General features: G+C 52.2%; 1 protein-coding gene across 4 annotated transcripts in view; it reads right to left on the minus strand.

Annotated features, from left to right (window-relative positions):
* OGDH (oxoglutarate dehydrogenase) overlaps positions 1-20,868 on the minus strand; it is a 34,902-nt gene extending 14,034 nt beyond the window's left edge. Inside the window, exons 1-5 of one of the 4 annotated variants that reach the window (XM_085319377.1) lie at positions 20,623-20,868; positions 12,785-12,973; positions 8,320-8,422; positions 3,254-3,298; positions 111-226 (exon numbers count right to left, since the gene is read on the minus strand). In XM_085319377.1, coding sequence (XP_085175503.1) covers positions 111-226; positions 3,254-3,298; positions 8,320-8,422; positions 12,785-12,973; positions 20,623-20,844 — 675 coding nt within the window. In that variant the 5' untranslated portion in view covers positions 20,845-20,868. Of the gene's footprint in view, positions 1-110; positions 227-3,253; positions 3,299-8,319; positions 8,423-8,566; positions 8,658-12,784; positions 12,974-20,622 lie in introns of all 4 variants that reach the window. The other 3 variants (XM_085319378.1, XM_085319380.1, XM_085319381.1) reach the window with 3 other exon arrangements.
* Positions 20,869-25,891: the final 5,023 nt, after the last annotated feature.

The raw sequence follows: 25,891 nt of genomic DNA on the forward strand, positions 1-25,891 counted from the left end.
CGAATCCTCATCTCCGCAGGGCGAGGAAAAAAGAAAAGAAAGAGGAAAGACAAGACTTCTTGCTGCGAACAGGTTTCCCACCGCTTGCACGGCCTCCGGGCGCTCCTTACCTCTAGCCGACGGATGATTTCCCGGAGCGGAAGAGCCGACTCGTTTCCTCCGATGAATGTGGTCGTGGGCAAGTGGAAGACCTTGTCGAGGTCAGATTCATCCAGCCCGTAAAAGCCTGCAGAATTTTCATGGGTGGGACAAGCGAAAGCAAGAGAGAAAAGGGGAGGACGGGGGGTTGTTGGACACAGTCGCACGGGAACCGGGTGCATTTGGGAGAGGTRGGGAGGGAACAAAAAAGCAGCACAAAACCAAAAATAAGCATGAAGGAGGTTTGTATGGATAAAAAACCAAGCAGCAATTAAATGACAGGCGTTGAGCACAAGAACACCACGGTTATTATGAAAAGTAACGCAGGCAACGTCAGGAAACGAAACACAAAGCAATATATATGCATGTAAATCGGTAATTAAAATCCAGGGTCAGAATCAGGAGGTTTGTAGCCCCACAGGAAAAAATAAATAAATAATAAAAATGTATCGGGAATTATAAACAGAGAGGAGCAGAAATAAAACAGCGGGATCAACAGGCGTCATTGAGCAAGACAGAGATTTCATCACGCGTCCGGAATCAAAAATGAAGAGTCAGAGCAGAGCACGGAGACAGTTAAGACAGCCCAACCCAAACGAAAAGAAGGGAAAAGAGAGAAAAACAAATGAAAACAAGAAAGAGAAGCAAGACAGAGAAAACAGCATCAGTTTCAGGGTTCGGCGGTGGACTCTCCTGAATAGCTCAGCAGCTGGGTTTTTATTTGGAGAAGAGACTCCGGGTCCAGACAGAGCGCGATTCCCCCGCGGGAGCCGCGTTCCCCTCCGGGCTGCTGTGCAAAAATCGCGTCCGAGCGGGCTCGCTTGGTCGCGGCTCTCCGCTATGAAAGCGGACGCCCCTTCCTGCCCAAGGGCTGAAGGCAGGCGAGAGCTTCATCTGGGGAGCAGTGACTGCACGATTACGCTTGGAGGGTGCTTTTTGTTTGTGTGTTTTTCTTTTGTTGTTGTTTCAAAACCAATTAAATGCGCTAGCAAGCTGTATTTCGCACCTACTTACAGCATCCTTGCGGCCAATAGGGAACCGGCCCGTTTCCAGAGAGCTGGGGATAAATTGGGTAAAGCTCTGGATGCTGCTTTTTCGAAGGACGGCTAAAACATCCGGTGCGTTGCCGTTAAAAGACRAGCGGATTATTAACGGAGCCCTGCAGCAGCTCCACGGCACTCGAAAAAAACACCGGGACAAGCTGCCCAAGCTCAGTTTTGTCTGTAGGGAAACTGAGGCTTGGAAGTGGAGGGAGAGGAAAAAAACTTCCTAAATCAACRCAGCAAGGCAGAAGCAGAGCTGAGAAGGGGACCTAGGAGTCCCAAGCCCCTTTTTAATTGGAAATTGGCCTGGAAGTGGGACTGAGTTGTCCCAAGGAGCCCTTTTTGGGGGGGAAGAGGAGTACGCTGTACCCCACCACCATGCTGTACGTGCTGCAATATGGACCTTAAAGGAGCCGTTTTAATCCCCCTCCTCGGTGGGGGGGAGGCAGGATCCGAAGACCCCACCGGAGCGCTCAGTTCGGGAACCATCCTCGGTTTGCGGAGTAGGGGGGGACCAGCATTTCCCTGAAGCCCGGCCAGGTGCTAGGAAGGTTATTTACGTGATCCCAGCTTTTGCTAAGGCAAAAAGGAGAAGCGACTGCAACTTAGGCAAGGAGCATTTTGCACGCTGCGGGAAGCGCCGTGGCAGGTCCGTGCCACAGCCGGAGAAGCACGCGGCCTAAAAGGAGGCAAAAAAAAAAAAAAAGAAAAAAGAAAAAAGAAAGGCCCGCCGGAGCTTGGACTTGATCTCAGAGGTCACGGCATTGCTCARTTTGGCGCTCGTTTTCGACCGCGTCGAGCCGTTTGGAGACGGCGTTTCAGCAAAGCTGCTGCCGAAGCAGCGCAACGGCCAGGAGGGTCTCGGAGGGAGACGGGCCGGGGCGCCGGAGGCTCTGCCGTACGGCGGGTGGGGGGATATCCCTGCTCTCGCCGCCTCGGACACTGCGGCGAGTATCCCCACGTGGAGATTTTCCTCATAATCCTTTCCTTTGGCCTAAGCTGGGATCACCCTCCTGGATCCCGCTAGCTCCGGGAGAAGGGATTAAGCCGGACCGCCGGGGATACCAGCTCAGCGGCGGGCGACGTGGCTGGGAGCGCTTAGCCTCGGCTCGCGGGAGCCGGCAGCTCGGCCCTCCGCCTCGCGGCAGGCAGGAGGAGCGGGAAGAGGCGGCGTTAGCAAGCGCTGGAGATAAGCTGCTGGCTAGCAAATCGCGCAAAGGTTCAGGGCAGCCATCGGCGGCAGCCGCGGGAATTTACTGTGGCTCCGTTGCTGCTCCGGCTCTGCGGYCTCCCCCTGGGGCTTCAGCTCACGCTTCCTCCAGTTTTAAGATCCATTTTTTTTTCCTTTTACTCTGCTTTAGGAAGGGGTTTTCAGGGCTCCGGGCATCTCTGCCTCTGCTTTGCTGCAACCCTCCAGCRTTTGGGCACTGCCGATAGCTACAGGCAGCGAGGAACAGTAATGCACGGCGGGGAGGCCTGGGGATTAGCTGCAAAATTGTCCCCGGGGTAAAACAGGGCACAGTCACTTGCAGTTCAGGAGGAGATCAAAAGCCCAACGGACGCACGTTGCTCGGCTGACCAAAAGGAAGCACAGGACTCGGTTTTAGTACCCCAAAATGGAATAACCTTTCCATTCGGAAGCGAGAGGGGCCGGGGCTTTTCGAACCCGCTTCCTTCCATCGCTTTGTGTGGACGACGTGCAGCACACTGATAATACGGGACATTAAAGAGAGATTTAATTTTTTAAAGCAGGCTCGAACCTACYGCAGGGAGATTGAGGCCTCATAAAATTAAAAAGCATGATAAAACGTGTAGGCTAGCAAGCTAGGCATGCAAACACACAGGATGGGAGAGGCCAGCGAGGCTCCGAACGAGACATCCCCGGAGGGTAAAGCGCCGCTAATCAAGCGCCTCGCTTGAGGCTTTTAGTCGGACAAATTAAGCACGTTAAAAAACTCGAGACTGGTGCRACACGGGAGGGGAATCGCTTTACCGGCTCGGTTCATGCCCAGAATAACCTATTCAAAGAGAGTCCTGCACTCCAGAGGGTTAAAGGCTCATTATTTGCATACCTCCTACTGTTAACACTCGCAGCCGCTCCTTGAACACTGCAAGATCTGGGGCGGGCAGGGAAAGGGGGAGGGTGGCAGAAGGGAGAAGATAGAGAGACGCAGTCAAAGTTAGTATCAAAACAAAACAAAACAAAAAAAAAAAAAAAAAAGAAAGAAAAAAACCCAAACCCCCTAGAACTGTGAAAACTAGTCATGGAAAGCACAAGTTCAAAAATACAGTATTCAAAAATACAGTCAGAAAAAATAAATAAATAAAAAACAACACCGGTGGCAAAAGGGCTGGCATGGAAGATGACTACACGCTACATGGCGAAAGGAATCGTGGTGGGAAGTCTTGGGAGAGCTGGCCGCGAAAGGAGGGAAGAGCAGGGAGGCGAAAGGGAGAGCGGGGCGGCATCAGACACTGGGGAGCAATTGCGCTGCATCGTTTGAGATCTCCTCGGGCGCGCGGGAGAGCGACGTCGCGCCCCGGCGCTCGGCACCAGCTAGGACCAGCCGGCCGGGAGGTCCCCGAAGGCATCTCCCTGTCACGCTGCATTGAAAAATAGAAGTAATTAAAAAAAAAAAAAAGAGCATTATCGGGGCTTACGGGCAAGCGCCGGCAGAGACGCTGGCGCTCAGAGCCTGCCCCTAAGAGCAGCCTTAAATCGAGCACCGTCGCCAAACGCTTTTGCTCTGCTCTTCGCTACYGGGAGCTTTGCAAGGTGACCCCGGAAAGAGGAAGAGCGGCGACGCTCCGGGAGGAAACCGCGCGGACCCCCAAGGGAAATTAGTGCTCTCGGCATGCGGGTTAGAGACGGCCGGCGAGGYGCCGGCGGCTCGCGGAGCGGCCGGGTTAGGCAGCCTGAGCGCCTCAATCTCACCCGTGTGACCCGGGGAAAACGCTCGGGCGGCACCTTTTGGTCAGCAGCGACGAGAGAGAGAGACGACGCCGGCACGTCGGCGCGAGACGTCCCCTTAGCGGGACCTCGAGCCGGAGGCGGCGGAAGGGGGGGGAAGGAGGAGAGGCGGGAGCGGACGGCTCCGGTTAAGGCYGTGCCTGCTCCTTCGTCTCCCGAGAGCCGGCACGCAGGCGCGACGCGCGCGGGTAGCGGAGCGGGGGGCCACACCRTTGCTGTGCGGTCGCTGCGAAGAGACTTTCTGCAAGGGAAGGAGAGGAGGAAAAAATAAAATAAAAAAGAAGTAAAAAAGCAGGGGGTGGGGGGGAAGCAATGTTCAAAAGCGCTCGCCCGACGCATGCGCTCCTTCCAACCGCAGGGGATGCTTCCAGCTGGAGGACGACTCCCGTCGCGTGCCGAGCGGGACGCCGCTCGGAGAGCCGCGGGCCGAGGCAGCCGCCTCCTCTCTAGCTCCTTTCCAAGCTCAGGCACAGTTATCCGACGAACGTTTACCGGACGGAGCCAAGGGCAGCTCGATGGAGCAGAGGATTTTGCGAGCGCAGCTGGGACGTGCCTAAAGAGGCCCCTTGGCGCCGAGACGGGCACACACGCGGCCTCCCAGGCAAAACCTGGATTTTAGCGCGCCGAGGTGGGAGTCACCCCTCGGCTCGCGCAGCCGCTCTGGTTTTTGCATCACTTACCAGGCCAGATTGGCTGTGGTAGGAGGTCACGCAAAAAAAAATAAAATAAATAATAAAATAAAATAAAATAGGGGTTGGCTTCTCCACTCCAGCCCTACCCTTTGGTCAGCGCCGGGGCACTTGGCTTGAGAAGCGTCAGCYGTCCCCGCGTTCCCCCAGGTGGCCTTTCTCACTCTTATAGTTTTCTGCAAAGGTCATGCTACTTAATCCAAAAAAACCAAAACAAAACCAAACCAAACCAAAACAAAAAGCTTCCAAAACAAGACAAAAGCAAGAAGTCGCTAAACAAAAGGCCATCGAGGAGCAAGATTTCGGAGCTCAGCCATGCAACTCTCCGAATTTACGGGTGCTGCTTGGCCAGTTGAAGCTGTTAGCAGCACAGCTTGCATCGCAAAAGCTGACCTTTAAGTATTTCACTGCACACAAACAGGAAAACAGATTGTTTCCAGGGCAAATTTCTTTTTTTTTCTTTTGTTTTTTTTTTAATAATAATAAAACCACAACACGCGCTCCAGTTATTAACTGCCCTGCAAATTAACTGCAGTCCGAGTGTTAAGAAACACTCTTTCGAAGTGGAAAGCCAGCAGAATTTGCTTAGAAATTGGCTTTCTCTACAGCAAGAGCTGCACTTAAGCCCTGGGGATCCTTACACCTCTTAACGGCCAAGCCAAGGGCTGCTCTTAGCTCGCACCGGCTCGGCACAGAAACCGCAGCTGCACACGGGCAGCGCGGCTGGCACGGCTCTGAACTGCTGGCTTGCAAACCACACTAGGAAGAGAAAAAAAAAGAGAGGAAAAATGAAAAAAAAAAAAAAAAAAAGTCATTCTCACCATTTCAGGCCTGCGCAGCAGTGCTGGAGACTGTTGCCAATTATGGAAAAAGTCCTGTGCCGAGCCACACAGCATCTGTTACTGGGTCGGGTTTAGCTACGCTTAGACAGGCGGCGATCGCCTACGGCGCTGCGAGAACGGCGGCTCCCCCGGCCGCATCGGGAATCACAGCGGCACCTCCCTCGGGTCCGCCGGACGGCCCGGACCACACGTGCCCGGCTAGAGCTGCGTGCAAACCTCACACCGGCGCTCTCCTCCGCTGCTTTTATTGAGTCTGCAGCTACGGCTGCCGACTTTATTTTAATATCTTATCAGATGAGTTTTCCATCTGGTACTGATACAAGAGGAAAGCCCGTCCAGTAATAAATAATACTTACAGCAAGACAAAAAGACCCTCTGTTCGTGAGATATGTCTGTCTGAACCTGGGGTCCTACCAGCTGAAGGGCTACAACCGCGGTGTGAACGAGCAGCCAATACTAGCAGCATAACTCCTTCCCTGAACTTCACTCACTCAGCGCATTTCCTACGATCTCGCGGATTCCTGRTAATTAAATCAACACTAGGAATTGCAACGACAGATCTCTTGGTCTAAAAACAAGCCGCAGAGAAAGAGAAATTAAAATTAAGGCCTGGCTCAGGCACAGAGGCGTCGCACTGAGGTTCTCTTCTGGCTGAAGCCTACGGATCAGCGATGCCCGGGCGCTTTCCATCTCGGGAAGCCAGGCAGGGTCATGCTGCAGGGCTGATGCCTGCTCACACTAGGGGAGCAGGAGGAAGAGCAGTTTACATTGCTTTACTTTGGCTAATAACATCATCGCAGCTGTAACGAAATCTAAGAGCAGTCCCAACTGGTTCGAGGCCCGACCGTGTCTCTCCGCCTTCCCCGKAACAGCTACGAGCCCGGTTTCGCCGAAAGGGATTTAAACCACGCCAGGCAGAAGCTGACACCTCTGCGAACGCGCCAACCGCTCCCGGAGCGACGGGAAAATCGGGAACGGCTGGCTAAAGAACAAGCAGGCCCGGAGCAGCGCCCAGTGGGCGCTGCACCGTAGCAACAACAGCGAAACGCTAAGAGTTCGACAGACGCCCCCATTTACGCCCCTCCGAGTTTCTGCGCTCGAGGAGCGCAGCCCACGCGGCTCCCAGAAGCCGAGCAGCTCCTGCTCGGTGAGCGGGACGACCTCCGTCGGCCACGCACGAAGCCAGGAAACCACCTGCTATGGGGATTTGTTTCCTCTTCCGTATTTGGGTACACAACCGTCGCTTTCCTATCTCCTCCCTTTGCAAGATCCCAGACACGGGCTTGCTCCAACCTGGAGGAGTCCGCTGGCTCCCCAGACCTGGGCCAGGGCTTCTCCCTCCAGACACGGGAGTCAAAAGCCCAGGTTTGAGGATGGAGCAGTTTCCTCACTATCCAGCAAGCTGGGAGAGCAAAAAGCTCTTGTTCCTATCGCTCCCAGTACCGGTAATCCAGTATGAAACTTAAAAGAGTTCAAAACATACTTTTGCCTGTCAAGGGATGGTACCACAAGCAATAAAACTATATCCCCGGCCTCAGCTACAGGAGTTTCTGGATCCAAAAAACGCTCTTTGGTTGCATTACCTGTCCTTCAGGCCCCACGGCAGCGCTGCTCTGGCAGCGAGCTCCCGCGCTCCAGCCAGGATAACCAAGCTCATTTTGGAGAGGACTCTTCCCACCTGCCTAGACGGCTTGCGGCGGCACGAAGGCCCGGTGCCCCTGTGCTGCTGGCTGGACAAGTAATCGAGTTCATTTACATGCACCATAGGTTCTGATCGGCTGTTGCAGCTGTGCGAGGTTAGTAATCATCGCTGTTGCTCTACACTAAGTTAGAAGCATGCCTCTTAAGAGCGCTCACAGTTAACCAAGGTTAACAACCCTTGGAAAGCACCAGCAAGGTGACAGAGCTCAGCCGCCGTGACCGATTCTAGGCTAGAAGATCGGCAGCGTACTACAGAGATCAACATTCAAGCGTGTTTAGAGGCGCCGAGTCGAAGAGCTTTCAGATTAGAATTTCAAGTCCTAGGCACCACACGCACTTCTGTGCAACACCCATGCATCTTTCATCCAAAGGAGCTGGGATTTCCACCCTCTCTCTCCGTAACGGGAACGCATCCCAAAGCTTCCTTGGCATGATCACTGGCAGGTGCTCAGACTCAGGGAAAAAAAACGGGGCCGTTAAGGGATCTGAAGATCGTGCGGCAAGCTGGGAGCAAAGGTTGGCAGGGCACAGCGGCGGGCACGCCGCGGGACGCCCCAGTCCCCCCAGCTCTCGGCAAAGATGCCGAGGACGCTCTCGCCAACGCAAAAACCTTCCGACTGCTTTGCATCGCCTGCAGGCGCGACCGTTTCCACCCGCTGCAGGAGCGGGTTCGGTTGCAAGGGCAAAATAATTAGCCCTCTTTGGGGAGCCAGGAACAGAGCAATATGGTTTTGCCTTAATCCAGCCAGAGGGGGGCAGAACTGCACTGCTGCTGCCGGTCGGGTGGAGCTCGCGCTCCAACCCTAAATTTAGAGTGATCATTACGAAGGAAACTTAAGACCTTTCCCCCTTACCGGTGAAGCGCTCTACCTACAAAGYCGTGAAAGAGAGAGGAGCTCAAGCAATGCAGCACTAACTGCTCTCGAAGCCCTCACCCAGTTTGTCTGTGGATGAGATAATATCGGCTGGAACGGACGAGTCCAGATCCGCATCCAAGATGCCCAGTGGGTCGAGTTGTGCTACATGATGCCCTCGAATCTATGAAATGGGCCAGGAATGGACAGGAGAAAAGATGCCAAAAAAAGGGGTGATTGGGGAGGGGGAGGGAAGGGAGAAAAAGAAAAGAGGGGAGGGGTAAAAAAGTTAAATTACATTAGAATTAATTTGCAGAGTAATTCTCACCGACGTTTGGAGAAACAGTTACTGGCGCATCATCAAAATTTACACAACTAATGCCGAGAGGATCAAGTTTTGCAATGTGATGACCCCTGACCTGGAAGCAACAACATAGATTAGTTATTAAAACAAGTTAATTGAAGAGACATTCAGAAAAACAAACAAACAAAAACAACCATGCATATTTTCCCTCCTTACAATTCCTGCAGAGCCGCTGGACAGAAGGGACCCGGCTCATTTACGCAGCCCACTGCCCGCCGTTCTGCGGAGTAACCCCAATTTCTGCCTCAAAATAAAGCCTGGAGAAGCTGCTTAGGCGAGGTTTGCACATGCTGGGAAGAAGCCGACATGCTATAAGGGCTCTGCAGAAACGTACAATTTCCACCCACGTAACCCACATCCTCCAAACAGCCCTCTCCGCTTCCCAGGACTGCGGGAATGCCGCTGCTGACTTGCAAAGACGTTCAGAGCAGAGCTTGCACAACGCCAGCAGCATTCCCATAAGCAGGGCAAGGAGCACCCAACATCTGCAGCTCCTGCCTGGGAGCAGAGCGAGGCTCCAGGCTTTACGACCATCGTAGCGGAAAGACTGTCCRGGGTCCACCGCACGTGCTGCAGCTTGATACCTGCACGTCGCCTTCTTGCTCCAGCAAAGAGTTTGTTTTACGTTCAGCAGTTCCCAGMRTGCAAGGTCTTCRGCTGCCACTTACAGCGTCTGCTGGTGCCCGGCTTCATATTTGACTTCAGCAGGAYGGGGGAAAGGGGACTGTGTTCGGGYGAAACAGAGACCTGCCACARTTCAGGTCTGATTTCCAACCTGATCGTTCTCAGAGCTTGTAGAAACGAGCGCTTCCTCTGCAGCGGCAACAGCTCTACGCCAGCTGATTCCTCTTAAGTGTTACAGCAAATTAAGAGACGTTTTGAGGATTTGACGGATCTGCTCAGTGCCTGACTGAGCTAGGTGACTCCACACCACCAGGGCCCGGTGCAGAGAAAAGTCCCACTGCCRTCAGAGGCAAATCCGGAAACGGAGATGAACGTTTCCTAGGAACGCCTGTCYGTCTGCGCTTTGAGAGTCCGTGCAGCTCACAGCAACGGAGGAGCACGCRGCAGATTCGGGGCACGGCGGCACAGGCTTCGGGAACACCTCTCGCGCGGGGCCTCGGCTGCCCCGCTTGGGCCACGGGAGAGCCCAGGCCGGCTGGCGCTACGGGAGACAGTGAGCTGTGTGCTGCCCGCAGCCACTGCTTTCCTTCCAGCGAGATGCACAACGCCAAACGGGAAGTGAGTTGCTTGTCCCACGCTTGCACTCAGTAGCTATGTTTTTAACCTAGAAAACCTCCCCTTTTTGCCTGCTTCTCAGCTGCTCCTGCAACTTCTTAGTCAGTAACTTTTACTCTCAACGTCTACCACCGCCCTCCAAGCGGGAATCTGTTCCTTAAGCTACAGATGCCTGAACCTACGGAGGCCACTTGTTTCTTCCACTGCTGTGAGCTGATTTCGATTCGGACCTCGCTTTTTCTATCATGGTCTGAAGAAAGATCTTCCTTCAGTGACGGTGGACATCTCTCCCTGGGCAAGACTCGCTTTACCTCGAAGGCTCGTGCTCCCAAACTGGCAAGCTGCAGTTTATTTCTTGACCGTTCTGGAAGCTCTGGGCTCTGCTATCCTTTCCAGCAGGGCAGGGTGCACTGCCTCTTACTATGGTATAGCGTATGRAAATTACAGTATATTTTCTTTAAGCCCTGAAAAGCTAAATACTGAATTATGCTCTTAGCCATCAAAAGTTACTCAGTTATAAACATCTCTTGTACAATAAATCTCTTGTTATCACACAGGTATAGTGGTCTGATCTTATTTACCATCAGATCCCACTGATGTGCGTGGAGATGGCACGCGACATTCCTATTCAAACTATCCCACCAGGATTTTAGGAAAGGATTGTTGTGGTTTTGCCAGCCAAAGCGMCGGAAATCAGGCCCTTAACTTTAAGGGAAATTGCTACGAAGGAACCGAATGCCACAGGATCTCTGCAAGGTCACACAGCGTGCCCCTAAGCACTGCTCACCACGTGGAAAGTGCTTTCTCCGGGCCAGCTTTGCCTGGGAAACGATTTGCCTGTATAACCATCCGACTATCCGACTCGCGCCCAAGCACACGGGCTCTGCTGCAACGTAGCCACAGCTCGGTCGCTGCGTTTCTAGGTCACCGCAGCAGTACACGGGTGCGCAGCAGGTCCTCAAACCGGTGTGGGAACRAGGAGAAGGTCTTTTCCCAGGAGGAGCCGCGTTTCTCGCGGAAACAGCTGCGGAGCACTAACACGGAGGCCACCCCGAGCGCCGCAAGCGGCGGAGATCCGGGCAGGTGGCGCGACCGCCGTCGTTACAGCGGCACAAAGGCAGATTGTTTTCCCCGACTCAAAACAAAGACGGCAGCCGTTATTTAAGAGGAAATAATGAATTTGGGCATGCGAGCACTGCCACAATTAAGAAGCAAGCCATCGCTGGTGCCACTAAGAACCGCAGCAGAGTGGAGACACCGCTCACCTATAGTTAGAGCTCAATCCAATCTAAGAAATTAATTTCCTGGYGTTTTAAATAGGTTACACATCATAGGCAGGGCTTCTTACCTTCATATTCTTTCATACCTCCACGCTCTATCTTGAGCTTCCCTGCCCGGACATCCCAAAGCCAGAGCACCCACACAGGCTTATTGCGTTGTAGCTACAGCAGTACAACGATACCAGCGTAGAAACGGAGGCAGATTTCTTAATACAGCCATGTAAGAAAAACAAGGCCACGAGCAACCGCCTCCCAACACTGCCATTTTAGAAACTAAGGGAAGTGAAGGGAATGCAGAGGAGGTTGATGTTTTTGCATTCAAATTCCTGACATGGAGTCGCTGCCTCTAACTGCATCAGTCACCGCTCGCGTTAACTTGGCGCCTGCCYGCTTATTCCACCAATTAAGGCTGTGCGATGCTAAAAACAGCCAGCCAGGAGAAGCCAAAGCTGACTGGAGCCGGCAGGGCGATTGCCTCCCGCAACATCAGCCACGAGGCAAGATTCCTGGCCCTCCTGGGCAGCTTCCAGCTTCAGCTTGTTAAGAAAAGCCGGAGCAACGCCCCAGTGGTGCCTGCAGTCTTTCCTTGCGGAGCTGCGTGCGCGCACTGCCTTCGAGCCAGGCAGCAGAGTCCGAGGCCGGGCAGACCTTTGGACTTTCCCAGTGCTGCAGTTACTGCSTTAACCTGTTGCCTAGCCCATTGGATTTTTTCTTTCCCCCCAATACCTGAGGAGGCTCCTGAGCTGCAGTGGAGGCTTCTTTGTAGCAAAACAGTGGTTAAAAATCAGATTACCTCCAGGGCAGCCTCGGCTTGTTACCTCCCCAGTGCAGCCACTAGTAAAGGCCACACCTGCTTGACGCACCAGAGTGTAACCAAAAGCTACAAAAATGATACAATGTGGACACATTTAAACCCTCTCTCAAGCTAAATACTGGCCCTATCATTTACGCATGCGTTGCTCCTTTAGCCAGTGGATGTTTCCTTTCCTCGAGACTCACTTCTCCTGAAAGGCTGGTTTTCGCATCTTCGGTCTGAATGCAAGGCAGCAGAAGGTTTCAARTTCGCCTCAGGAGCTAGCAGCACCACAGCCCTTTTCCAGTTTGCAAATTGCAAGGAAACATTTCCTGAGCTTTTATTTTAGGACGTCAGTTGTTCTATCAAAAACACATCGCTGTCCCACACCAGTTTTGAGCTAGGCAGGAAGTGGGAAACGATAACCGACTCCGCACGAGCATAACACTAGAGGCTAGTTTTCAAACACCAAACGATCTGGGGATGGGAAAAAGCTCTCCTCTCTCTCTGCAGCTCCCGGGCTGGGGATAACAGCCAACTGCGCTATGATAATTGCTCTGTCTGGGTGACAATAGCTTTAATCTTCCTATTGTCGTGCAAGCATCAGCTGATGCGTCCGCCCCAACAGGTCAGCAACCGCTGTTAGAAACAAGGCAGAGCAGCAAGCCGGCACGCAGCCCGCATACTTTCCATGCAGAAGAGATGCATCAAAATGCATTAAGCGGAGGGCGTTTTTAGCGCTGCACCGAGCTACCAAAGGAGCAGGACATCAGCAGAGCTGCTCCCGTATCCCTCTTGGCTGCGTCACGGTGTGCCCGGGGCAGCTCTACAGGCGGCGAGCTCCTCCTCTGCACAGCGGGGTCTTCTTACCTGATACGCCCTGATAAGCGATTGCACCGCGAGATGGTCTTCCACCAGTTTATCTACGTTGGGCTGTGCTTGAACCAGGAACTGTGCTTGTGACAGTGCAGAAAGGCTGGTGCTCAGTGGAGGGGGGCTTTGGTAAGCGGTGCCTGGAGCAGCTCCAGCGTTGGCGTTGCGAAAGAAGATGTCCCACGACTAGGAAAAAAGAGGAAAGGGGCGGGGGGAAGAGGTGACAGGTTCATTACACATGATCCAAACACTGTCTCCTCGCTCCAGGCTCCAGCGCCCTACCAGGGGATGAAACAGCTGCTGCAATCTCATCTCTATGGCCACAGATGAGCTTTAGAGACAAGCTGCAGGGCTGGAGGAGGAGAGAAGAAAACCCCCCAGGGGACAGAGCYGCYTCCTCCCCACCCGCTCCCAAAGACYACACAGCTACTGCCCAAATCAAASGTGCACAGGCCTGCCAAGAGTCAGCAGGCACCTCTACAGCCGTGCTAAGGAAAAAACCCTGCACGTTAACAACATGGTGCGGGACTGGAGGAATAAAAGGCAACAAAAAACACTCCCCAAACTCCTCTTTTCTGCATACAGTATTCACACACACAAAAATAATCTGTGATGCCAGAGAAGGTAACACTACCCCAAGGCCTTCAGGTCTCATTTGAGACACAACTGACAAACAAATAGGTGAGACTGAATTTGGACGTGAAAGGATTAAAGCTCTTACACTGTTCCAGTTACACGGTTATTCCATTCTCCATCCATCTCCATCATTTTTTTCAGCAGGAGACACACTGAAGAGGACAAGCAGGCAGGGGCAGGCCTGAGCAAGCAGCCGAGACCTTCACCGTCCCACGACTAACCCAACGAAACCGCACGCCACTTCTGGCCAAGCGTGGGGATGGCTTCACTAAGCAGTTGTTTGGTTAGGCTTAAAAGTAGCATTCTGAGATTTTTTTTAAATGTTTCCCCAAGAACTCCACTTGTGCATTTAATCCCAAACAAACAGGTTTTAGGACCAGCAGACATTTCACCAAAGTTCCCGCCACCAAATGTGGGCCTCAGTGGTTTAGCTATGGAGCAACTACTCTTCCTGAGTAACAAGTCCCATTTTTGGCCTCTCCTATTTCCTAGCTGCAGGTTTTCATCCCTTCTCTCTGGGGCAGCAGATTGACATTTAATACCCCCAATACCTTCTGGAAGATATTTTGACCCTGTAATTAAATGCTCTTCTTAAATCTTTTCCACAGTCTAAATGGATTGAGATCCGAGTCCCAAAGCAAGCGATTTTGTCCTGCCCTGACGTAGCAATGTTTTGTTTTGTTTTGTTTTCCTTTTTCCCGTCCCCTCTCCAATTTCTCCCCAGCCTTTCAGCAATGTTGCCATCAGCATTGTACGTAGCGCTCCGGTACCAGCTCTATCGTGCTGTTTGATGAGGCAGGGTATCACCTCTGCACACACTTCCCCTTGCAAGGTTAAGATAGTCATACGTGTTATCACACAAGGGCTGCTACGCCACACAATCCCCCCAAATTCCTGGGTCCTTTCTAGCCTATGGGACGTCTTATGTTCTTGGGTTTACAGATCGGTATGTTCTCCTCCTCCAAGGTTTGGGCAAGAGCTTGTTTTGCAGAACAGCTGGGAAAACAGGTTAGAGGCATTTTTGCATGCACCAAAACCGCCCTCGCCTCCAAAACCAGGTCAGAGCTGGCAGCAGAGGCAAAGCGAGCCTGGGATCCTCCCGGGCGCGGGCCGAGCCGTGCAGCAGCTGGGCCGGCGCTACGAGCCGGAGAAGAGGAAGCAGGGCTCACCGCGGCGCCGCGACCGTCTTCGTCAGACCTCGTGTCCCTCTTGGCAACCAGCCGAGGTTAGACGCGGTATTTGCTATCAACGGCAGAAAAAACGGCCTGCTTGCATCAGGGTGAAGAAAGCGACGCTCGCTCTGAGCGCGCTTCCCCAGTCAAAAGYCTCACGTTTTACACTGTCATCTTTAAAACGGCAGGAATCCTTAGATAGCAACCAAACGAGCACTCAGCATCCCAGGTTAGCGGGAGGAYTCAATCATTCTGCTTACTCCAGGATTTTAGGTGGGGGGGTGTTTCTTCACCACCTCCGCCAAAAAGCCTCGCTGAGCTGTCAAGGCTGGTTTAAGCGCTCGCAGCCAGCGCCCACGTACGAAAGCCTGGGAGAGAAAGTRCTGTGGAAAAGGAGAAAGACCAGCACTTGGAGCCTCTAGAGATTCAGGCCCGGCCTAGGAAAGGGAATTGGAGCAGATTATTTCAGCAAATTCTTATTGCCAGACAGGGAGGTGGCACCTGGAGACTTCAAAGGGCGAGCCACCAGCATCTTGGCAGGCACGACCGCCTGCTGCGGCTCTGCTTCTCCCAGCTCTTGGCGAGATGAACCCCCTTAACCATCTACACGAGCATCGCGGAGGAGCTGCGGAAGCAGTCGTCGCTGCTGCCCTTTTCCCCGTTCCTTTGCAAGGCTGGATATAAGCGGGAGGCACGATACGGTCACTGCTCTACCAATTTTCTTTTTACCCTCTCCTGCTATCGCTACGCCTGCTACGCCATCACCCATCGCCCGTAGCGGAGCTGCCTTGTTTCTCCCCGCGGAGCAGAGGGCGAGCCGCGTATTTATTCCAGGCACGCTCTCAGCCTTCGACCCTGCCGTTCCCTTAGCGATTTCCTGCATGCCACTGAATAATACCAAAGGCCAAAGGCAACCTGGAGCAACGCTGCCCCCGAGCCGCGTGCCTGCGCGTACCCGAGCTGCCAGCTAAAGCAAACGAGTCCTTTCGGACTCGCTGTCGTTCAGTGCCGGTTGCAGCCCTTGAGATACCGGCGCAGAGGGGGAAATGCAACCGTCCAAGTCGTTAATACCCCGCCGAAGGGGAGCTCCACTTTGTCCCCAGGAGCAGGCAAACCAGGCAGGCTGGCGCGGTCCTCGCGCCAGCTCAGCGGACCTCAGCAGTTTTCAGGCAGCGCGTGCTATTTAAGCACAGGTTGCCTTCAGCACTGAACGATGCAACCTATTTAAGGGGGAAAACGACTGCAAAGCAAAAGGAAGCGCTAAGAAATTCAGTAATGCTGCTTCTAACTATTTTTGGATACAGCACAGCGCCGTGGTTAGAATCGGATACTCAGATGGAAGTCTGGTTTCTGTTGTAGGCTAAGCTGCTGCAGAGGACAACGCCTGCCTCGGGACCGCCTTCTCAGCTGCAACACACGGGAATTTGCTCGTTATGCTTGTAGCGAGCTCTGAAATTCAACCTTGATGATGAAGAGCAGGGTAAAGGGCTGCACACCGAAGGACGATGGCTGGCAGCAAGGCTCGTCGCAAAGACGGGAACCTGTGCTCTGCCCATACCCATACATACATATACATATATATATATATATACTATATATGTTTTACACACACACGTATATAAGACCAGCAGGCACATCTCAAGCAGCATTTCATCTTCGAGATGTGACCTGCATCCGCTCTGAAAGAAAAAGTCCAGCCCTAAACTTGCCGAACTGGGTGCGGCGCTGGCTTCGTCAGCTCAGGGACTTTCGCTAAATGCTTTATTGCCCCAGGTAATTACAGGGAATTTCGGGCTGCTTTGCTGCGGGCTTCGCCCTCGGTGAAGGCYTCGCTCATCCTCGCCCTTGACGAGCGCTAGGAAAACTTCAGCTTTCGAGTTTCCGACGTCGTTTCGGGTGCCAGGGGGTTCTGCAACGAAGCCGAGGTTTCTGCGAAACGCAGCCACTACAGCGGTCCCTCGAGTTTTTTCCCCTCCTGGGATATCTGCTTTCCACCTCACCTACCCAAAGGGGGGATTTTTTGGCCCCAAAATCCATTTCTCTTCCTTGCACGCACAGCTAGAAACGACCCTGGTGTCAGCACGAGACAGTTCATGCAGAAAGAAGAGAAGGATTTTCAGTTCGGCTTTGAGAGCCTGAAAGTACACCAAAGACTGCTCCACTGGGTAAAATCCTTGCAGATTTTTGGCCACGAAACCATAGGAAACCCTAGAGAACCCAAAACCCACGACAGCGAGAAGCAGCCCAGCCTCCCGTGGGCACAAGGAAGCTCGTGGCCAGTTTCTGCTCCGTGTCGAGAGCAGATTAGCCACAGCCAGGCCTGCGCAACAGCCCGGCTTTATCGGCAGCTCCACCCCACGAAAGCTATCGCTCTCGGACATGTTTTCGGCACTCAGCTTCCCTCAAAAAAGAAAAGAAAAAAGAAAAAGAAAGAAAAAAGAAAAAAAAATCCCAAAACAGGATTTTGCAAATCCTGTTCAACAGCTGTGGCAGGAGCGGAGCGATCGGGAGCTCCGCCGATGCTCGACGRCGGTTCTTACCCCGGCGCCGAGGCTCTGTCAACTAGAGAAAGAAAAAATCATCTCATCCCCATCTCCGTCCCCGCAGCTCTGCGGAGCTCTTCAGCGAAGCCCTGCAGGATCCTGACTTGCCTGGGCCTACACCCTTCGTACACCCATCGGCTCTGCCCCGCGGAGCAGCAAGGCGATGCCAGGACTGTACAGAACTGATCAGCTTCTTCCAAGGCCGTCGGAGCGGATTTTAAACTCGTTTTACAGGTTTACCCCGGGAGCGATTCGAAGCGGACCAAGCTCGCTCCCTACCCGGCGGCCGGCCCTGCCCTGCGYGTGCCGTACTGCAAGAGCCCGTGTCCACCACGCCGGCACTGAATCTATCCGCGTTATCTCCGACGCGGACAGCGAGAYGCATCCTGCATCCCTGGGCACCCCAGGCCGCAGCGTTAAACGCGATGCAGCTACCCGCAGCCCATGTGCAAGATCAGAAGAGGCTCGATTTTAGCGTCTGTTAGCAATGACCACATTAAAGAAAACAGASTCTGCTCTCATCTTTAGGGCTTACAGGGAGGGAAATACCAGCACCAAGATACGAGTACTTTTTTTTTTTTTTTTAAATATTCCCTTTTGCTGAGCGTAACCCAACGGCTCCATGGTTGTTCTAGCATTATCAGGATCTGACCCTACGTCTAAAGAGATTAACGTCAACATTTATCGGGGGAAACACGACAGCGGCTATTGGCCTCGGCAAGGCTTTCGGGAGGTGCAGAGGAGCCGATCTCGCTGTCGCAGGCCAACRAAGGTCCTTAAAATAAGGACGGGCAGCTCCCGTTTGAGGCAGCAGAAAGGGCAAGCCTTGAAAGAATAAAAAGGGGGGCAACAGGGGCAAAGCCAGGGGCTGGAAAGAGATCCTGGCATCAGCATTTTAAAGGAAGTGGAACCAGCTGRGATCCACCCGGGGCAGAGATGAGCCAGTGACAGCAACAGCAAAAGCTATAGTTAAGGTAAAGACAAAAATCCAACAGCAAAGTTCAAGCCAAACCACAGGTCCCAAATTCACCAGAAGAGTTTTGGGAACCAGATCGGGACYTCCTTCCCCTAAGCAGGATGCTAACTTGATTTTATTCAAAAAAAGCAGCCTGTAACACACTCGTTTTTTCTATTTTCAGTGTCAGGTTTGCTTCCTGGCAGTAGGAAGACCCCGTTTCATTTTCAAACTACTTTTCTTACTGTCAGAGGCACCTGCTGCACAAATACCTGCAGCCACGTTTGAAGTGCCAAAGTGCCACATGCTGTAATTCAAATACAGGCCTCCGGGACCGAAACAAAGCCCGGCACCTGAAGAGCAAGCGAAGCGACCAATTTAGCCTGGAAACGAGAAGTTCAGGCCCYGTTCGGGCTGGGGAGCCACAAATGAAACCTCCACCGAGCCAGAGCTCACGCTCACACCGTGCATCTGCCTGGGCTTCCTATTTAGCTCCGCGCGAGCGTCCAGGAACAGCCGCCTGCCAGGAACCAGAGCGTCCGATAACACGCCAGCAGAGCGAGTATAAACACGAAGTTGCTCCAGAAAGCCAGAACGCAAAAGCTATTTTTACCCATCTCTGAGGTTCACGTCCACGGCCAACACTTTCCGATTCTTTTTGGCTTCAACAGCTAAGGGTTTCGGTTACCGTCCCAAAGCGCTACGGTGGCACCTTTCCTTCGGGCCCGCAGGCTATATGCGCCAGGGACTGGCGGCAGGAGCCGTGTACATGGCTTTTTCTGGCTGCTTTCTGAAGGTCTGCAAGGACCAGCTCAAGACAGATGCCAACGGAACAAACTCCTGCTCTTTCAGTTTTGGAGTATCAGTGAAAGGGCAAAAGAGTGGGAAGTTCAGGGACTTACAACCCTCCCTCATTTTTAAGCGAGCTAGGCTATAGCATTTAGACCGATTAAAGCAGCAGCTTTTAATTCACTATCTCACCTCTGAAGGACTGGGTTATACCACGTGACAGGGAACAGAAACAAGCACTTGGAGGGTAGCTTTCAAGTCACTACCTGACAAATGGCACAACTCAAAGTAACCTGTTTTTGTATTTTTAGAGTCTGCATTGCGTCACTCACCCCTCCATTTGCCTAGAAAGGAGCACAAAGTCAACTCTGTTCATGAAAATCTGGCTTTGATCCTGCCTTAACACCTTTATGGCAGCAAACACCCTAYAGGCTGTGTAATTTGGATGCACGGGATCAGTGCCATGGAAAACATGCTCAATGCTGATGCATGTGTTTGAACGTGAGATTCCTTACTCATCTCTTGACTGCGCATCTAATATTTGCATCCTGGTTTGCGGGCGGTTCATGTGCCTCTGAACAAAGAAAATCCCTGCTCTACAACTGAACATGTAGGAAACTGTTTTAAAAACTCCCTGCTAATGCTGAAAGTTATTCATTACAACGTTTTCTTCATGAAACAGTGYGAAAAATAAAATGCAGCAGAGGTTCAGAAATCATCTTCTCAGCCAAGACCTCACCCACAGCTGCCAAAGCGGAACACGAAACTGCAGACTCGTGACCTTTTCCAGACACGAGGCTGCAGGCCATCGCCTCCCGTTCCCTCCGAGCACTGTTTCACATCCCATAGTGCAGCCGACACAACGCACGGACAGGCCGGCCGCGTCCGACCGGCTTCCCTAACGGCCCTCCTCAGATTTGCAAGGAGGCTCCGTTCCCCCGGCTTTGGCAAGTACAACCAAGCTGACGTTACCTTGCTGCCAGCCCCACTGAAATGAGGGCCCAAGYGACGCCGAATCACCCAGGGCTGTGCCCTGTGTTAGGAAGTTGGCCACCTCCTCGYTGGAGGAGCCGCAGTAATTTGGTTCGAGACCAAATTGTTTTCCCAAGCTGCTTCCCCAGTTTTAGGTTAAGGAGCAGGAGGTGGGAAGCTCTCTGGTTATCAGAGCAGGACTCTGAAATAGTTCCCCTCCCCAGCCTACAGTGGCATCCRGCTTCACACCCAGCAGCTCAGCGTCAGCTTAGTTATAGCTTGTCTACCTCAACGTGTAACGGCACCCCAGGCTGGAGGCTAACAGCAGAACGGAAATCAATCATGATGTGAAAAATACCCTCCCTCTCCCCTCCACTGAGGAATTAAACCCTCCTAATACACCATCAGAGCAGGGAGAAAAATGAAAAACATCAGGTGCTCATTAAAGGTGGATTCCTGGGAGAAGCCATTCTTCCTTGTATCCACGTGTGATCCCGGTGGCGGCGTACTCCACGCTGACGGTGTCCTACGAGCCCATGACATTCACTCTTGAACAGAGCAGCTTTTCTTCACCTTGCTCCTGCTCAGGTAATGGTTGTTGTTCTCTCCAGGAAAAAACGAGGCAGAAGAGCAATCCGGGACTATCAGACCCCTCTGGCTGAAATCCTCCTCGGGACACTTGCACTTACCTGAACTTACTGTTTAAACACACAGACACAAATGGAAGCGGGGAAGCGAAGACAGTATCCTGGTGAGGTTGCTCCTTACCTTATGTACACTTTTGGGATTTTCCAGCCAAGCATAATACATTTCCTCCACATAGTTTGAACTAGTCCCACTCAAAAAAGGCTCAGCAGCCACAGGCGCACTGTAGCACCTGATCTGTTGAAACGTCCTGGGTGCTGCTGGCCTGTGTTGGGAAATTGTCTTAACAGTCTGAGAGGCCGTCAACGGCCTCAATTTTGCTGCACAAGTCCTTAAGTTAAACATTTTTGTCCTGTAGCCTCACAGGCGTTCCTGTTGGAAGAGAAAGGGACAGCATTTTAGAAATCACCCATGACAACACGGACCACCCCTCGCCCCATCAGCTCTTTCGCAGCACTTGGGGCCTGAGCAGCAGGAGAAGAGGCTTCGCAGAGGAGATCAGTGCTCCACCTCGGTGGGAAAGCACGAACCGGGGACGCGGCTTGCCCATGCTCAGCCACCAGCGGCACCTGCGGCTCTGATACGCCAAGCCGAGACAACCCCCGCAGCCCAGTCTCTCGCCCAGCACACAACGGGAAGGATTTAACGGCAGAACGAGAACGGCGTTTTTTTTGCCTGGTGCTCCCTACCCTTTCGCTTCAAAACACTCGGACAGACAAGTCTAGGATGAATTTTATTTTGATTTCCTTTCACAACATACAGAACTGCAGTCAACTTTACTGGCTTGGAAGCTAGTTATAGAAGAGAAACGTCTACATGAAGAGGTGCTGCAGTGTCCGGACAACAGCTGGAAAAAAAAGAAGGATTTTTTTTTTCCATATAGCTGGTTGGCACAGGATGCAGAGAGCAACTGGCATCTCATCACCCCGTGCCCAACGGAGGGGCATCAAGCGAGTTTTAAGATGACTTTGCAGGGATCAGGCAGCGCCGATGAGCCCTCAGCAGCAGCTTTCCCGCAACGCAATCGCAACTAATGAGAAGCGACAGCAGCGCTTTCCAGTGAACTTTATTCCCATTAATCCTCTCGAGAGCTCCGGCCGCCCTCGCTCCTGCCTGGGCAGCAGGTTCCCACCCTTCTGAACTGAGAAAGGGCAGTGCTTCCTTGCACCGGAGCCCGTACGGACTGTCCCCAGCTCGTGCCAGAAAGGGGTCACGGCAACATCCGTCTCGCCAGGCCTGCGACGGAAAAACGAGGATAAAACTGCCAGCTATTATGTGAAATTAAAGCCTGAGGAGCGTAAGAGGAAGCAGGTTTTACGGTGAAATGCGGCCCAGATTAACTGCTCTCTCAAAGGGTCAAGCTGCCCTGGTGCTTTCCTCATCAGTTCTCAGATCTACTCCATTTCCAGTGAGTATATTCAGTATTTTTTTGATTCTTCCTCTGACAGTCCTCTAGCTTTTACAGAAAAACAAAACAAAACAAAACTTTTCTGTTAACTCAGGCTCCAACAGGAAGTGGACACTTAAAGATTTTGGCCCTTACATCTCCACTCATTTTACTAGATTTGAAACACTTTGTCCGAATCCTTGAGGCCCCACCCTGCAAGAAAAGTTTGTCGCCTCTCAGGACGTAAGTGAAATTCAGGAATAACAGCCAAAAACAAGGAGCAGCCTAAGCAGCCATCGTTAGCATAACAGGGATTGGCTTCGAGGCGCTCAGCGTCAGGAAGTGACCATGGAGTGACCTTCCTGAGCTGGTGAACCAAAAAAAAAAAAATAAATAAATAAATAAACAAAACAGGAAATAACTTGGGCGTTTTAATCCTGCAACATTGCAAATCAGAAAAGGAGATCGACAGGGAACAAAAAGTTTCTATCCTCGCATCAAGCACCTACTTTCAGAAAAAGCACATTGGCAAAAGCCGGTCGCAGCAGCTTAAAGGACGAATGCCTATTGCCCAGTTATCGAAACAACCCTTCCCAGACAAGGGCTGGAAAAAACTGGTTAACAGCTGGATTTTAATGCCGAATGTCACAGTTACCTTCCCGGCCTCACGCAGAGCCGATCGAGTCCAACAGCGTGAACCCTTCCAGGTCTGCACAAGTCACAGGAAAACAACTTTCATTACGTAAACCCATCTTGGAAGCTTTTTCCCTTTATTCTCTTTCCTATTTAGATGGCTTTGGCTGAGATCCGAACTGGAACGGCTCTTCTCAAGGCAATATTTGTGGCGTTACTCACTCGGCAGTCACCACGCTTTTGGCCTCGTTCAGTCTAACTCTAGCCCCGTTAAGCTGCGCGTGCCAGAGCCTTCATTGCCCTGCTCCTAAGAGAGCTTAAGGCAGGACTGAGGTCAGATAATCAAGTAGCTCAGGACACAGGAGCCGTCACCCATGGGTGACCAAAGCTCATTACCAGGTGGCACCCGCACAAGAGATTTARGCCTTCCCTTGGCTGGCAAGTGTTCAACGGTGGCCTGACGTCCGCGGTCTCAGACGCGAGGGACACAGCGACGCGTGCTCCACCTTCCATCCCCAATTTTTCTCTCCGTCACCTATCAAGGGCGCGTTTTTCCATTAGCAAACCCCAGCGAAGATGGGGTGGTTTACGCTCCAGGGGAATTCAACGCAGGCTGCTCCCTCCTCTCCGGAAACATTGGGCTGCTGGGACGGCGCGAAGCTCTCCAGCCCTCGATGGCCCTGGGGATCTGGCCGTACCTCCATGCGCCTGCTAATTTGTGGGGCACTTGAGGCCATCCAGCCTCGTGGACTCTAAAACTGCCCAACCTTTGCCGAGGTTGTCTTTTAAAGTCCGTCAAGCTGGTACACGCTACACGTGCTGTGATGAAGATGCGAAGCACTGTCCATGGGGAAGATCCCTCCCAAGCAAAGGGGAAGTACGCTGGCAGCAGAAATTGGTTCTGGTACAGTTTTCCTCCATCCATGGGGAAAGGACTTAAGATGTGAGCTCCAAGACAGATCACATCATCACTTCCCCTTAAAAGCTATGCTCCAAGAGGGCTGGCCAAAATATCTAGACAGAGGCTCTCCCCTTTTAGACCTGTCCAGAGAATTCAGACGATGGGGGAAAGAAAAAGCAACCTAGAGAYCTGCTGGACAAGTCACCTACTCTACAGGGATGTCACAGAGGCAGGTGYAGAAAAGCAGGGCCAGCAGGCTTCACAAAACTACTTCTTAAATACACCCGATTGAGAACAGCAGCTCCAGTCCAAAGGAAAGTGCTGGAAGGAGATCACCTTGCAGGAAATGCTGGCACTTGAGGACAGCTCTCCTTGGACTTGCACTTTCCAACTACCTGGACTCCAGGGCCACCTGGTTGCTCCCGTAAGAGRCAGGATCCAAGGTCAGAGAGGACCTGAGCTGGCTCGTCTCCACGTTCCCTGCTAGTTCACAAGCAGCAGCCAAACGTCAAGAGCAGCCATTGCTCATTCAAGAGAGAAAATGAAGTTTCAAAGTGCAAGAYTGAACTGAAGAGAAAAAGAACCATTAGCAGTAAAGATGCATTTTCATCAGCCAGTCTTCCAAACCTGGTTTGTTGAATCTAGTTCTAGCTACTYGGCACCATAACAGCTAAGTTTCTCCTCTCAAAACAGGGATTTTGGTCCAAGAGCATGCAGGTTGATGCAACTTTAAATGCGGCAGCATCACGACTTGTTGGAAACAGCAACTGGCAGCTGCAYCCCAATGGAAAACTCTATTTAGGGRCAGGGAACTTCAGCATCTGGCATTTCTGGGCCCTCATTAGCTGCAGGCGTTAACTCAGGACAGAATTTAAACCAGYCCGAGGAAGGCCCGGGATCGCCCTGATGCTTCTAGGAGTTAACAACGCTTTTTTTATTTTTTTCCCCCCGGATTTYCTTGGGGGCAGGAGGAAAGCCCGTTTGTGCTTTCCACTCTGCTCTCACCTCTGTCCACAGTCAACTCAGACTGAGACAAGTCAAGACACAGTCCACAGCCAACTTCAGAGAAACCAAGCTTAGTTTATGGACCGAGCACTTTAAACCGGCAAGAAACGGCAGCAAAGCGYGACAGCGTTGCACGACCACTGGATGTTTTCACTGCTTATGATTCATCTTCCTGAGCTTTAGGCAGCAAAATACACAGAGATACTTTAGAGAGCACATTGAATCACATGCCCATGCCTAGGCACATACACATGGGGGGGGAAGCTGCTGGACTAAAGCTTCAAAGTCGTCTCTAGCTTTGGTGTCCAATTTCAGTCCTGCCGAGCACCCAGAGTCTCCATGACGTCTCTGGAAAACAGGGGTGCCTAACACCAGAGTTAAACCTAAAACGAACAGGACCACCATGTCTTTGAGGGTTTCCTGGAAAGGGATCTCTGCCAGGATTTGGGAGAGTCCAGGCTGCATCCCAAGCCAAACTAGGCTTAATCAGAACAAGGGTGTTTCCACGATAAATCCAAAGAGCATAACCACGCCTGGGAGCAAAGGCCCAGGAAATGGAGCCCAAGATCACTGATAGGGAAACAACCCATTAATTCAAGGCTTCACATACAAAGTTACCCTGCTTCAAATCAAGTGGTATTAAAAAAAAAAATCCATTGCTTGTTGACTGGGCCCTTACTGCTAAAGCTGGATTAGAACTCAAATTCCTGGTTCTCGGTCTTGTGTTTTCACTGAAAGGTCAAACAACAAGAATATTCATAACAGATTAAGGGCTCATACATTCAACACCATACCATTAAGCAAAGCAGATTAAGCTACTAAATTTGACCTCTGGCAGCCAGAATCAGCGAAACTCGCCACGGAAGACAGTTAATCGGGCACTGCTTGAAAATCCAAACTGCCAAGGAAAGGATAAGAAAGAATTAAACACTTGAGCAGAGGAAAAGTCAAGCGGTTAAGCAGCGCACCTAACTCAACGCGTGGAAAGAAGAAGAGCAGGAGAAGCAGCAAAACTTTTGCGTGCCCGAGCTCGGCTACCGCTCGCTCGCGGTGCACCACCCACCCTAGCCTTTATCAGGCGTTAAATGCACGGATCCGCCTGCATTAAAAAAAAACAACAACAGCAACAACAACAAGAAAAGCTCGGCGTCATTATATTATTTATTCTAGAAGGCAAAGCATGAACAAGAACAGTTTTGACTACTTTTTGCTAGCAGCACGGCGCCTCGCCCTGGAAGGAGCCGCATTCCGGCCACAGAAGCCCTGCGGCACTTTGGGGGGGGTTGTTACTGGGTTTTGGGGGTTGTTTGGGGTTTTTTTTGTTGTTGTTTTGGTTGTTTTGGGGTGTTTTCTGGTTTTTTGTGTTTGTTTTTTGCGCGGCAATGCTTCCCCGCCCTGAGGGCTGCGCCGCCCGGACGGAGGCCGCTGCTCGCCTGCCGCGACCCGCCGGAGGAGGCGGGCGGGCG

This window comes from Rhea americana, unplaced genomic scaffold (genome assembly GCF_003343005.1).
Source record: "Rhea americana isolate MKP2758 unplaced genomic scaffold, rheAme1 scaffold_581, whole genome shotgun sequence".
Classification (NCBI taxonomy): domain Eukaryota; kingdom Metazoa; phylum Chordata; class Aves; order Rheiformes; family Rheidae; genus Rhea; species Rhea americana.